Source organism: Corvus brachyrhynchos, unplaced genomic scaffold (assembly GCF_000691975.1).
Source record: "Corvus brachyrhynchos isolate BGI_N302 unplaced genomic scaffold, ASM69197v1 scaffold4, whole genome shotgun sequence".
In the NCBI taxonomy this organism is placed as follows: domain Eukaryota; kingdom Metazoa; phylum Chordata; class Aves; order Passeriformes; family Corvidae; genus Corvus; species Corvus brachyrhynchos.
The window spans coordinates 117,927-131,674 of NW_008237878.1; the positions used below are offsets into that span (position 1 = coordinate 117,927).

At 50.6% G+C, this 13,748-nt stretch overlaps 2 protein-coding genes across 5 annotated transcripts in view; both read right to left on the reverse strand.

Moving 5' to 3' along the window:
- NICN1 (nicolin 1) overlaps nt 1-5,466 on the reverse strand; it is a 13,930-nt gene extending 8,464 nt beyond the window's left edge. The window contains exon 1 of the mRNA XM_008632141.2: nt 5,427-5,466. The gene's annotated coding sequence lies outside the window, so the exon portion shown is untranslated. The remainder of the gene's footprint in view (nt 1-5,426) is intronic.
- The window catches only part of DAG1 (dystroglycan 1), a 32,352-nt gene that overhangs the window by 3,339 nt on the left and 15,265 nt on the right, over nt 1-13,748 (reverse strand). For 3 of the 4 annotated variants that reach the window (XM_017732334.1, XM_017732331.1, XM_017732332.1), the window contains 2 exons: nt 12,520-12,929; nt 1-252 (listed from right to left, as the gene is read on the reverse strand). In XM_017732334.1, the coding sequence (XP_017587823.1) occupies nt 1-252; nt 12,520-12,801 (534 nt within the window). In that variant the 5' untranslated portion in view covers nt 12,802-12,929. Of the gene's footprint in view, nt 253-12,519; nt 12,930-13,326; nt 13,351-13,748 lie in introns of those variants that run through there. The other variant, XM_017732333.1, reaches the window with a different exon arrangement.

Here is a 13,748-nt window from a genome sequence, read left to right on the forward strand (position 1 = left end):
GGGCGCTGTGTCACTTGTATCTTGGACAGCCACTCGCACTGACTGAGGCTCGTTGTGGTCTTCTTGGTGGACCTCAACGGAGAAGACATTTGTGGTCTGTGGGACGTAGCTCCCATTCGGGAAGGGCTGCAGAGTAGTCACCGAGATGTAGTGGACACCCTTGTCCGTGTCAAGGGGCAGCCCTTCCAGGGAGCTGCTCTCCGTGTTCCAGTGCAACCAAGAAGGCAAGGAGTCCTTCCCAGCTTCAGAGATCTACCAAACAAAAAAAAAAAAGATGCTTTAGGAAGTACAGCATTAGGACATGTTCTAGAAGCAGTAACACCTAATTTCAAGGATTAAAGAAAAATATCTGAAGTGTAACAACTGGGGAAGGAACATCCTGACCAGAGCACGGCAGCCTTTGCCTCCTCCTCCGCATGTTGGCAAGGATGAGGTCTGCAGGGTGCACTGGACCCAAACGGCTTAAGGAGCCACAAGAGGTCATAAAGTCCCACAAGGCCCCCTCGCCTGCAAGTGCTCCAACACTTGCTGTGCAACTACCAAGCACAAGTGGTTCATTTTCTCTGAGGGCAGACAGCGAGTTTACGTCATGGGGACAGTGACAAAGCTGAGGGCGAAGTTATGCTGTACAGCAGAGCCGATCCAACAACTGCCCTCTTCCCACTCCTTCCTCTCCCAGCTTGGCCATCTCGCTCCTTTCCTCACCCCATCACACCCTGCCCACCCTACACATATCAAGCCCACTGCTCCAGCAGCTCAGAACATGTATTTTCTCCACTAACTTTCAGCTTGTCCCACTGTCCCCAGAGCCAGGATGACCCAGAGGGGCTGAAAGTTGGCCAACTATGGTTCTGAGTCCCTGGCCTGGCTGGAGCACACCTGCTCTCAACAAGCAGCAGGAAATCTGGAAAATCCCGAGAGCTACACAGTGTTGTCCTGCTCTGCCAGAGGAACAGCAGCCGGGGATGAAGGAGGGGAGCAGACCCAACGTAATGGCCAGTGTGGGCACGCCAGGATGTGGCACATGGGCTGGGGAATTGCTAGACATCACACAGGATGGTGTGCCAGCCTGGGTTTATCCTCAGGCTTAGCTTAAAATGAAGGATTTCACTTTCACATAATAACTTGCTGCTGCAAGCAAAGGCTTTGTCTCAGAGCACAGGCACGTCAGGCCTCCAACACACTCCTTACTACCTCTTTTCAGCCCTGGGCCTCCTGCCTCCTGCCCTGGGTTGCAGCTGAGGGTGGGTGCAAACCCCCAAGCCCCCCAGTTCCCGGCAGCTGACATCCGTCCGCACTACAGCGCTCGCGGATCATGCGGCACAGCGGAGCCGCTCGGGCTGCACGGTGGAAGGGCTGGGGCTGCCAGCTCGCTGGGCTGTGACATTTCCCGGGGCTGTAGGTACTCCAGAGTGAGTAACCTGAGCTTCACCACCTCCCAGGCCCGGAGGCGTTTGGCAAGTGCCCTGGCTGGGCTTTCCAGAACTCCACGAGGCATCTCCCCCTGACGCTCAGAGCAACAGGATGCTTTGGGGCCCATGGAGACACATTCAGCAGCCTGGTCAAGGCTCTGGGCTCACTGCAGTCCAACACAGAGCCAGGCTCTAGCTCTCCTCCTGAAAGGGTGCTTTGGTTCTCTGCAGTTCTGTAAAGCTTACGCATATTTCATCATTTACCCAAATGCAAAGCTGGGAGAGGAGCTCCGCAAGGAAACCTGCCTGGCAGAAGCATTACTGCATGCAGCAGCAGGTGCACAGCTGGGGCTGGACTAGCCAGACTGCAGGTCCTGCTGGGGAAAGCCCCTGGATGGACAAGGAGTGATGCCTGGTGCTGCAGGGCTGGGCACGCTGAGTCCTGGGTGCCTCTCCCACTCCCTGGCTGCGGGCAGGATTCAGGCAGCACCTTGGGGCTCACCCCCACACTGTGGGTTTCAGCATGCCGAAGGGTCTGGATGGCACAGCTCTGCCAGGATAACGGAGGACCCAAAAATCTTTTGGCAAGAGCAGCACAAAAAAGCTTTTGTGCAAGAGCTGCTGAGGGTTTCAGCCACGATCACACAGGCAACACCCTCATTCCTCTCCTCTGTGAAGGACCAGCCCCAGTTCCAGCCAGCCTGGACAAGCTGGAGAGCACATCATGAGACACACGCTGGGTACAGCTTATAGAGCAGAGTTTAAACCTCTCAGCACAGCTTTAGTTAACTCCTCACCAGCAATATCCCAGAGCAGGGAATTCAGATTCCTGCTTACAACAGCTGGAGGAAGCTGTCCCAAGGGCCCTGTACCTCAATATATGGCACCATGCACCAACATGTGAGCATCCTTCCCCCGGGCCTTGCTGTGTACCCATGTATCTGGCAGAGGGTAGAGGGCCTTGGCAGGGCTGTGGCTGCGTTTGCTCCTCCTCCACTGCAAGAACAGGAGCTGCTTTTAGCCCAGACATCCCAAAGGAAAGGCAGCTCTTCACCTGAGCTGGGCACAAGGAGCCAAGCCTTGCTCCTGCAGGAACAAAGGACCGAATTGTCCTTCCTTGGCATTTCTTCTGCCAAGAGAGAACTAAGGCAGGGTCTGCTTCTGCCCAGCCAGAAGCACTGACTTGCCCGTCTTCCTTTAAAAAAGTGTCATTTCATCACACCCTCTAAAAACTCAGAAGCCAGGACAGTGCCCAGTACAATCCAGCACTTCCAGTAGCAGGAGCTGGATGGTTCCATTCTTTATCCTCTCGTGTCAAAATTAGCCACTAACCTGCCTCCTGTGGAGATGGAAGGGCTGGACTGGGCACACATAAGGAACAGAAACATAGGGAGCCCAGACAAAGCCACAGCCTTATTGAGGCTTACACAATCAAGAAGATAAAAACTTTAATAGTGAGTGGTTAAATTCACTCTGAATGTGTAATTTTAGGCTACATTTGGAACAAATCTTCCCCCTCTGTGCACTCTGCAAAAGCCCTTAATTATGGGATCACACTCCACACAGCTTTCCTAAGAGTCGGGGTTTGCTGCTGCTGCTGCCTGCTCCCTGGGCACTGGCATGACTTGAGGAGGAGACCTACAAGCAGCAGTACTTTACCCAGTCTCATGTCACCAGGTGATTCTTCCTTCAATCATGTCTGCTCCTACTTTTGACAGCCAAACTCACTTCAGAAAGGTGACTGACCCCGCATGCAGAAATGACGGCAAGGGAGGCACAGGCCAGTCTGAATATTCCTGCTTGGAAAACCATTTTTAACCTACAGTTTACATGTAGGGCTTGTGCTAGAAAAGGAAACTGCAGCCAGATAGATTCACACCAAAAACTAGGCTCTCCTGAAAAACAAAAACAGGCCAAGCAATCACTGACTGGGATGACTTTTTCTAGCAGGGATGCGACAGTTGCAAAACATTTATAAACCCACTTAAACTTGGTTTAAAAAGAGCTGAGTTAGTTCAGCTGTATTCAGCCTGCAAGGAGATGTGGACTGTTTCTAAAGGCTCTGCAAGAGATTATTAAGAAAATCAAATTTGTGGATTACTTCTATGAAGCCCATGAAGATGCCTGTGCCTCCCCTGGGAAATCTTTGGGAAGGCAACAAGTCACAAGCATTTGATGTCTCTGCACTGCTTTAAACACAACAACTGACCTGATAGCAGAAATCACCCAAAGGAAGAGCCCAGAAAGATTCGAGTAGATAAATAAAGCTGTTATGAGGATGGATAAAAATATCTGTTCCTAAACAAACGCTGACCAATGGAGCCCTTGGCGTGGCTCTGTCCTGTTCATCGCCACTGCTGTGTTTGTGGTGGTACAAAACTGGGAGCAGGGAGACCTGGACTCTGTTCTAGCAACGTTTCCTTCAAATATTGCTTCAAAGGGTATTTGTTAAGGCTACACATAGTTAATGATTTGGGATCTCTAGTTTTCATGTTAAAAATTCCCCAGTTTTCCATGTATGCAATAAGTATCAGCCTTAAGCCCTGCCACTTCCCTTAAGGGGTCTGGTTTCAACATAACTCTTCCGTTGCCCAAGTTTAAAAAAAAAAAGGCTGTCTTTGTTTTCCCATTATTTGAGATAATTGTAAATGAATGCTTATTGGCTAAAGATTACACAAGCCTAGCAGTGTATTGAAGACCATTAAAAAATAAGCCACAATTGTGATTTAAAGTACATACAGTGGTCGGGCTGGTTTTGAAGACCTTGTTCACAAAACCCTTTCAGATAGACACGGCCTGTTATTTTTAGGCCAGCCAAGAGCAGTCAGCTCATGAAAGAAGATAGCTCAGTTTGACTTGTTTTTTTAAACTTGGATCTTAAAGCCCTGTAGCCAACAAGACAAAGATAAGCAAAGGAGCAGTGAGCAAAACTGCTGCCTCGAGGGAATTCAGGCAAAAACTGCATTCTTGCCTACAAGAGTGCCCTTTAATCCTCCAGGTATTTAGTCCTCCTCCTCCTCCTGATGAATCCCCCAAGAAGCAGGCAGCGAGCCCTTTAACAGGAGACAGGTACCATAGGATCCTGCCACAGGTCTCCACTATGGCACACCACTATGAAATCTTCCCAGTCCTGGAAGCATCCGATGGGATCTCCCCTGTCTGTGCTGCCAGACCTTCACACGGGCAGCAGCAGCTGGGAGTCGGCTCCTTTCAAATCAGTCCTAAAACCCCCTGACTGCTTTTGGGCAGAGTCAGCATGGACAGTCCTGCAGCTCTGCCAGATCTCCCAGTGCCCCATTCCCCTCCCTGTGTCCAGCTGCTGCTGAGAGACAGACCTGTGCCAAGGGTTTTATCTGGGGTATAATTACTGATGACAATTTACTGTAGCCAGACTCCTTCAGCATCACCCCAACACACATGGCCAGCAATGAGGAATACCCCAGCTGAGCCCTCCAGAAGGTGAGCTGAGCCGTGCCCAACCGACTGACCCAGCCAGTGTCACACCAAGTCTGCAGGCTCAGGCTTCTGCAAGCAATTAACCAGCAGGCAGGGGAAGAAAATGGAAATTCAAATGCAATTCAAATGCAAATATAACTGCAGAGAAAGAGTCAAGCCTAAGCTGTTTGCCTAAGCCCAAGCTTCACCTTAAACCCCCTGCTAATGCTGCAGCATGGGCAGTGTTGGCAGCAGGAGCAACAGCCAGCCTCAGCCCCGAATCAGACCCATGGGCAGGCAGATTCCCATTGCCTTGTCCCACACAAGCAGGGGGAGGGACACTGGTTTCAGATTCACCCCAGTGCTGCTGGAACTGTGGGCACTGCAATGATCCATGGTGCTGGCACAGCCAGACTCGAGTCAGGAGAAGTGATGGGCATGGAGCCTGCAGGCTCCAGGTCAGAGGACAGAGTCCTTGTTTTGGGAGGCAGGCTCTGCCTGTGGATCCATCAGGTGCATTCCCCTTCTCACCTGGCACAAAGGCTGCACCAGTGCCTGCAGACCAAGCTGTCCAGGCACCACAGCCCCAGGCAGGTCCCACAGCAGCAGAGGCTGCTGCACTGCATCAGGGAATGTGATGGTGCAAGGCAGGAGCTGGACAGCCTTCAGCCCACAACAGCTGCCAGAGCCTGCCAGAGTTCAAGTGTTTGGACAATGCTCTCAGACACATGGCGATTTTTCATGTCGTCCTGTGGTGGGCCAGGGCTTGGACTTGATGGTCCTTGTGGTCCTTGATGGTCCTTCCAACTCTGAGTATCCTGTGATTCTACGAAGCTGTGAGCCTCTGGCCCCAAGGAACAGCCCTGCCAGGGAGGTTGGCCTGTGTGCACCCAGGAGTGGTTGTGTGAAGGAGCCTCCAATCTTACTCCCCACCTCTTTTCCTCAAACACAACAGAACTGCAAAATACGACATCAGACAGGCCATGCCTAGAAACAAAAGGCACAGAAAACAGTGGTGCAAGGAGGATGGGCACCTCTCAGAGCCACCTGCTCACTGGGCACAGCTACAGTGCTGTGCTATGGGAAAGCTCAAGCTGGAGAAAGGAAAGTTGCACTTGGCACAGTGAGCAGGGAGGACTTGCAACACACACATTTCCCTCTGGAGGGGACTGCAATACATGCCAGGGCTTTTGGGTATCCGCAGCAGACACTGCTCCTCGGGCTGCTGTGTGCCTTGCACAAAAGGCCCAGGAACTCACGGACAAAACCAAGCTGCTCCAGGACATTTCATGCAGATGACTCTGCCCCTGGAAGTCTAAATACAGCCCAGAGACTCCACTGGCCCTCAGAAGTACGTCAGCCTTGGTGACCCAAGCCTTCATTACCAGCAGGAGCTCCCCACCTCTGTTCAGAGACCAAAAGCTACACGAGAACAGCCGGTAATTGGTGCTTCCTTTGTGCAGTGGTAGGTCAGGATGGCTGAACTAACCCCACATTTTGGCTGGTCCCAGCCAAAGCGCTGAAAAGCTCTTCCTGTATGTCTCCATGCACTGAAGCTGTTGCTTTAGAAAAACAAATCAAACCCAGCCCAGAAAGCTGAGCTAAGGGGGAATAAGGCTTGCAGAGGCCACATCACTGATCCTGGCCCTCATCTTCAAGTTCAAACTTCAGCCTCTGAAGGACCAGGTAGCCAAGCTACTTGAAGTAGCTGCTCTGCTTTTATGTGCTCACGAAAACCTGAATGAGAAGTTGATGTGTCTGCTGCTGATCTGCATTTTCCAGCCATTCAAGGGGCGAGTGAAGCCTCACGCACAGAAAGCAGCCCCCCTCCTCTGCAGATGTGGGTGTAGGGCGGTGCTGTGGACTCAGCCTGCCTTCCCCACGAGCTGGGCTTTGTCTGACCAGCTTACCATCAGTAAAATGGCTCCGCAACAGCGCCGGCTGAGTGGCTACGCCCAGCTCATGCCACCCTCGCATACTCCTGCCATGACGGCTTTTTTTCCAGATGCGCCTCTGTGTTGGCTATAAGGACACCATTCAGCGTCCCACTCTGCCTGGGCAAGGGAACACAACAGCTGTTTCACTGGGAGGTCACTACAAAACATTGAGTGTCCCAAGAAATCCTCCTTTCATCGGTCCATGCAAGCAGCTTGGAAGGATTTGTTTAGCCTTATTGTTGGAGCGGGAAGGTGCAGCCCGCCTGCGCCAGGGCTGGGGTCAGCATGGGCTGCCCACACCCCGCTTTATCCCTTGTCCGGGGGGCAAGCACGGGGCAGGAAAAACCTCAAACAGCTTAAAAAAAAAAAGTTTGGTCGGGCTCTTCTTTCAGCGCGACTTTTTATAAGCAAAAGGCCAAAGGGAAGCAAAAATACCACAGAGCGGGGATGCCAAGTGCTGGGGGTTTAGTGCTGCCACCGCACAGCCCTGGCAATTTATTTCTGCCATCAGCAGATTGCTGGAAAGCTGGCTTTCAAGAGCATGGCAAGGAAAGGGAGACCGGATCTTGCAGTCTCAGGTCTGCTCCTTCGAAGGACGCTCATTACCGTCACATTCCTCTGTCTCCCTCAATGCTCAGAGCAACAACCTGTAAGAGCAGGACAAAACAAGGAACTTCCCAGCCCATCTGAAACGCCAGTTTATAATTAGATCGAGTCACATTTTCCACTCGTCCAAATTCAGAGCTTGTTACTAAGCGTGCACTGAAAATGTCAAATTCTCTGACTCGGTCTCGCTGCAGGAAAAAGATAAGCGTCCCCCTCGGCCTCCCCAAAGGAATCTTATCAGCTCATCTTATCGCTCAGATTGCAGCGTGGCAACCAAGCAAAGTCCTGCCCAAGTCCTCCTTTGCCCGGACCTGTTCCAGGCACTGCCATTTATCCCCATGTGCTCCCCTGTAACTAGTGGCTGTTGCTGCACCTCCCAGTTAGACCAAGAAAACCGGGGACCCCAGGGAGGAGGTGAAGCTCAAATGCTTTAACACAGAGAGCCTTTTAAGATACCCAACTTGATGACACAGCCCCTCAGGAGCACTCTTTGCTTCTCTTCGTCCTTTGAGAAATGCCACTTTAATAAATCTCACATTCAGTTAAAATGCTTTGAAATAAAGATCATTGCAAGAGGAAAAAAAAAAAAAATCAGTATTTTGTGTTTTTCTTCCCTGAAAGCAAGTATGTCCTGGCACTGCAGGCTGGCTGCCAACATCCAGCCCTTGGCTTCAGGGCTGGAGCAGGATTGAGGTGAGCAGCACAGCCCTGACAGTAGATACCCATGTCAGGACTCCTGCAACCCAATCTGTGTGGGTCCTGTTTATAAATCAAGGTCCCTGACATCTGATGAGAGCAAAGCTGTTCAATAAAAGCTACTTCAGCAGATGGCAAATAGAACGACCATTGGAAACCCAGCCTCCTGTGTGGAAAGTTTAGTGGTGGACTTGGCAGTGCTGGGTTAATGGCTGGGCTCGATAATCTAGAAGGTATTTTCCAACCTAAACAACTCTCTGAGATTGTATGAAAGCAAGTCTCCTTTTCCCCCACATGGATATCCAGTCTCTGATAACCTCCAAACCCACTCCATAACCACACTGTGTAATTCGTCTGAGTGAATCCCGTTGTTCTAATCACTTTCCCACCAGCTATGTTTGCTTACAGAGACAGCTTCTCAGGGCCTCTGCTACGTGTTTTACCTGTCTTCCCAACAAAGCCCAGGTGAAACGGTGCACTTCAAACCTAAAAACAATCAAGGGCTAAGACACAGCCAGGAATGCTCACCTGAGCTCCTTAGTATTGGCTACAAACCCATGCAGATCTGCTCTGTGGGATCTATCCCACACAGAACACTGCCAGGACTCAAGGCAGGTCAGCAGCTTTACATGACCTTCAAGGAAGACACAGCAAATCTCCTGCTCTGGCAGGGATGTGCCTTGGGAAGCAGCACACACCAGGAGTTTCTCTCCTTCCAGAATGCTTTATAGATCCACCTTTAAACAAAAGTTATTTAATAGTGTCTGTATGTATTGTGGGCATATGCACTTAGGATATCAGACTGTGCAAGGGCTCAGTTCCTTGTGGGTGTTGTATCCTTGTGGGGATATGGTATCTTGGCTGATGGGATGAGTGGAGAGCCATGTTTGGCAACAGCCACCACCCCAAATCATGCCCCTCACCTTATGTCCTCTTCTGGGACTCAACAACTGGAAGCAGCAAAAACTACAGATCTGGATATTTCAGCTGATAGGAAGATGTCCTAAGCAAAGCAGACATGGAAAAGCAAATGATCACAGGATATATCAAACAAGGTTATTTATAGAAGAGAAAAGGAAGTTTTGATGCTTTTATAAAAGGTTCTTGTAAAATTTCATTTGGAATGTTTTGTAATGCTGTGGTCATGCAAACATAAGAAAAATAAACTTAAGTTGGAGGAGGTGCAGAAGACAGCTGCAAAGCTGAGGGGAAGGAAAGAAAGCTTATTTTATGAGAAAGACTAAAGAGGTTGGCTTGTTTAACCTAATAAAATCAAGATGGGGAATATGCCTGTCACCTATAAATACATAAGGGAAGTAAATATTATGAAGGTAGAATTGATTTAGGCTAAAGGGCAGCACATATAAATATTTCTAGCCATCTCTAAATTTAGGTTAGAAGCTGCATTTTTAATCAGAGCAGCCAAATTCTGGAGCAGCTTCAAACAGAAGTAGCAGGAACAGGAAATCCAACTGGTCTTTGACCGGAGCATGATCTGTTCTTCGACAGGACACAGCTGAGAGGCGACAGGTCAGATTCCACACAGTCCTCAGTGGAAATGGGGTAAGGAGATGACAACTGGTGAGGCTACCAGCACCAATGCCCACCTTTACTCTGACCCAGCCAGCATCTGCCAGGAGCCAGTGGGAGCCAGGGGCAACCTGGCCTCACATTGTCTATATGGCAAGGGGGGTGTATGATACAGGGAAATGGGGTGTTTTAACCCAAACCTTGTAAAAATACCAATGTTTTGGTGTCAAACATGGCAGAAAGGGCTGCAAGGTGCCTTTTAGGACGGCACAGCAAAGAGTTTTAATTTCCAGCCACCTCCAGGCAGCAGGAGAGCAGTCTTGCAGCCAGAAGCCCTGCTGTAGTGAGGAAGCTAGAGGACAGCATCTGGACTGACCTGCTGCCAAATCCAACAGCTGGAATACCTGCAAGCTCCAGCTGCTCTTCAGAGGACATCATACTGCCTGGCCAAGGCACTTGCTCAGGAACACAAGGCATGGGGGAAGGGCTTTACCACGGCCACAACAATGCCTTGCAGGCAGCTGGCTCCGAGCAAAGTGGAAACAGACTCTGAAATTAAGGCACGCGGTAGTTTTTTACTTCTTTTCTCTGCAGCTTGAGCACATTCAAATAAACTTGCTTTTGTCCTTAGCCATAAAATCTCACCTGTTGTTCAGCAGCTTTGGGGGTGGGAGGGAAAGGCTGGGGACTGCTCCCAGGAGCACATACCTGACTGTGCAGGAGTGCATGCCTGCGGGGCACTCCTCCGACACACTGCACATGCCTGGCGTTGTTTCCATCCCACAACCGAGTTTGCAGAGAAAAGTATTTTGTCTACAGCTGGCTGGAATCTGCTAACAAGCAGGGAGAGGATCTGAGAAGGAGCTTCAAGGCGATCCCCACCACAATCCTAGAAATATTCAGTGGGAATCATCTAGAAATGAAGCAATCGCACTTTCTCCAGACTCCAGTGGGAAGCTCCTGGGAGTCTGGGGACAGCAACTGTCAGCATTTTTTTTAAAAATAAAAAATTGTAGACAATTTCTTTGAAATTTAAGTGGAAAAAATACAGGCAACCGTATCTCATTGCGAACTCTGTCCCATCTCAGAAGGCACAACCCTTATTCTTTCTTAGCAGAGTTTAAGTACACGAGAGAGCAAGATCCAGAAGTATTATGCTTTTACTGCTCCATCTGAGATATGCCAGGCAGCCTGAGAAAAAGACCAGAGCAATTTGCCCTGAAATATACCAGTAAAACAAAAATGCACCCTAGCACCCAAAATTGCCTACGCAGTTCTCACTAGCCAGGAATCAAATCCCCATAGCAAAGGTCAGCTGTGCTCAGCAAGGAGAGCCCTTCCAGAGACAGCAGCAGCAAAGTTAAGAGCCTGCTGCACTTTCAAAATCAATTTCAAGGTGAACAGATGCAACATGCACTCGGGTAAACCCAGGGATGAGCATGAAAATCACTCCCAGAGTTTGCTGAACTACACACAACCAGCAGCTGCTGGGTCCGGCTGCGGCCCAGTCCATTCCAGGCTCTCCAGGCGTGTTGGTGTTGGTCAACACACCTCACACCTACATGGCAGAGGTATAATTTGAAGCCATCAGGTGGGATGGGAATAATCAATCAGTATTTTCCTGCAGCTACTGGAGCTATCACAGATGACTTTTGTGCCAGGAAAAGACGACAGAGGAAGCCGTGGTGCTATATAAGTACTGACAGTTATCCTTGCCATCAAAGCAGCTATTAAACACCACCAGAACAAGACACTCGGGTGCAAACTCCCAAGCCAAAGTTATCATTTCTGTAACACGACATCTGGGGCTCACCACATCCACCTGGGCTCTGGGAGCCCAGTGCTCCACAGGTGCCCTGTGCTCTGAGCACAGGCTATGGCTGAGGCCGGGCAGGGACCTCAGCTGTGATCAGCTCAGAGTCACCAAGACCAGCCTGGCCCCTTCCCCAACTCCTCTGGCCAGGGGCTCCCCCCCCGCCCCAGATATTCTACCCACATCGTGGTCCAGCCCCCTTGCTGGAGCCAGCGGGATCACGTAGCAGGATTGGGATAACTGTGTGACTGTACACAGAGCTAAACCAAACCTGCCTTCAAGGAGAAACCGAGATGTCAGATCTGCTCCTGACTTGCTCTCCATCTCCCTCTGATCTTCTGAGACACACCAGAAGCCTGTCTTTTTATAATGCTTTATAATGCTCTTTGAAAAGAAATCCTGAGATTGAAAGGCAATTCTGTTTTTTAAGAACAGAATTTTCTGAATTCCACGTGATCCAAGCAAACCCTTCCAGGAAAGGACTAACAATGATCACACCTGTGTTTGGCCATGTCCCTACCCTTCTCTGGGCTATTCTAACCCTTTCCTGCACTCAGGACTGGTTCCAAAACCCAGTTTTCAAGTCCTTGTAGTGCCAGTGGTGTGAGGGTAAGTCAGATAAGGGGAAAGGCTACCATCTTTCCCAAGGGGACTCAGGAGAGACAGTGTCACAGGCAGCCCAGAGCCCTGCTGGCAGGACAGGGTCTGTTTGTCTGGCAATGTTTTGTTACCACAGTGAAGCAAACTCCCTGAGCCTGAGCAGCAGTCCCAGGGAATCCGTGGCTCCCCGGATCCCACGGCAACATCTCCTCATGAATGTGCCTGCCCATCATTCCAGGGCCAGAGCATCTCACAGTTTAAATACAGCCAACAAACCCAATTAGTCATCCCTGAGAAGCCTCCTCTGTTACAGAAGAGAGGAACTTTGCAAGGAGGTGAGACTAATTCTTTACAAAAATCCTTCTCCCGTAGTGCTACAAAACTGTAAGGCTGCTTCCCAGCCACCCTCATGACCCAGCCCATTCGTGGGGTGACTCGCTCGATCCTGCATGAATATAACCAAAAACAATCCTCAGGGAATGGTCCTCACCTGCACAACTTCTCCATTGGAAGCAATTAAATCCGTGGGGATGGAGACTCGGAAGTAGCGTCCCACCACGGCAGAGCTGTCGGGTATGCCCACCACAGCCGGCACAGTCTCCCGGAGGTCTGAGAGCACCGAGTGCATGGAGGCCTCCAGCTGGTTTTCCCAGTCCCGAACCACTTCTGCCGGCTCGCTGGGCCAGTGGCAGTGAGCAGAGGCTGCCAGCAGCAGCACGGGGAGCCAAGTCCTCCCCAGGACAGGGGGCTGCAGTAGGCATCCAACAGTCATTCTTCCCAGCGGCCTTGGCAACGGCGCTCCAGCTGGAAAGGGGATCACAGGGAATCTGCAGGCACCACAGCACAGGCAGGGGATCCACCAGTTCTTCACAGCAGCCTCATCCTAGGAGTCCTGGGAACCTGGTTAGACATAGGAAATCCAATCAGCACATTAATTAAGATACCCAAGCCAGCCAGTCACCTCACAGTGACCTTGCAACAGGCAGAGGGCTACTGGCCATGCAACTCTCTGTGCCTCAGCTTTCGATTTAGCTGCAAGTTACAACCATTAAAGAGCACGAGAGCTTCTCAGCTCCTCTTCTGACATACAGCATCTCCAAAGAAACAAGATCCTCCTGCTTTTCCATGCACACAGCCATGTTTCTGCTGCTCTGGAGACACAGCATCCTGAGACAGCCACGGGTAGGGAGACAGGGGAGATACAACCAAAGCTGAGACTGAGCACAGCACTAATAGTTGACCTTTCAAGGCGAGCTGAAGCCAGGCTGGAACATCAATGGATTTAAATGCCAGTTACCCAGTAGGAAAGACACCAAGGAACCTTTGGAAGTCCAAAGCTGCCATCCTAATGGCTTCATGCATGACAGATGCTTCTGCTCCTCTGATCCATGAGCCTGGTTTTCAAGCCAGGTCTCCTCTCAGGTCCAGCTTTTTGTATTAGTGTGCTCAGACTTCATCTGGGAGCCTGCAACATGCAGCCACAAATCAGACTGGAAGGAGCTATGCACACACAGTGTTCATGCTGCCAGCCAGCTCTCTCCTGCTTGCACAGCTCACCTGTCCTCATACTCTGCCAAGACACATCTCCAGCTCTCCCTCACTTCATTGTTTTGTTCTTTCACCTCCCCACCATTCTCACCTCCCTGCTTCCCTGGATCTCAATTTCTCTCCTTTGTTCCTTTGCCCATCACTTCCTTTGCTTCCCCAGCTACTTCTCCC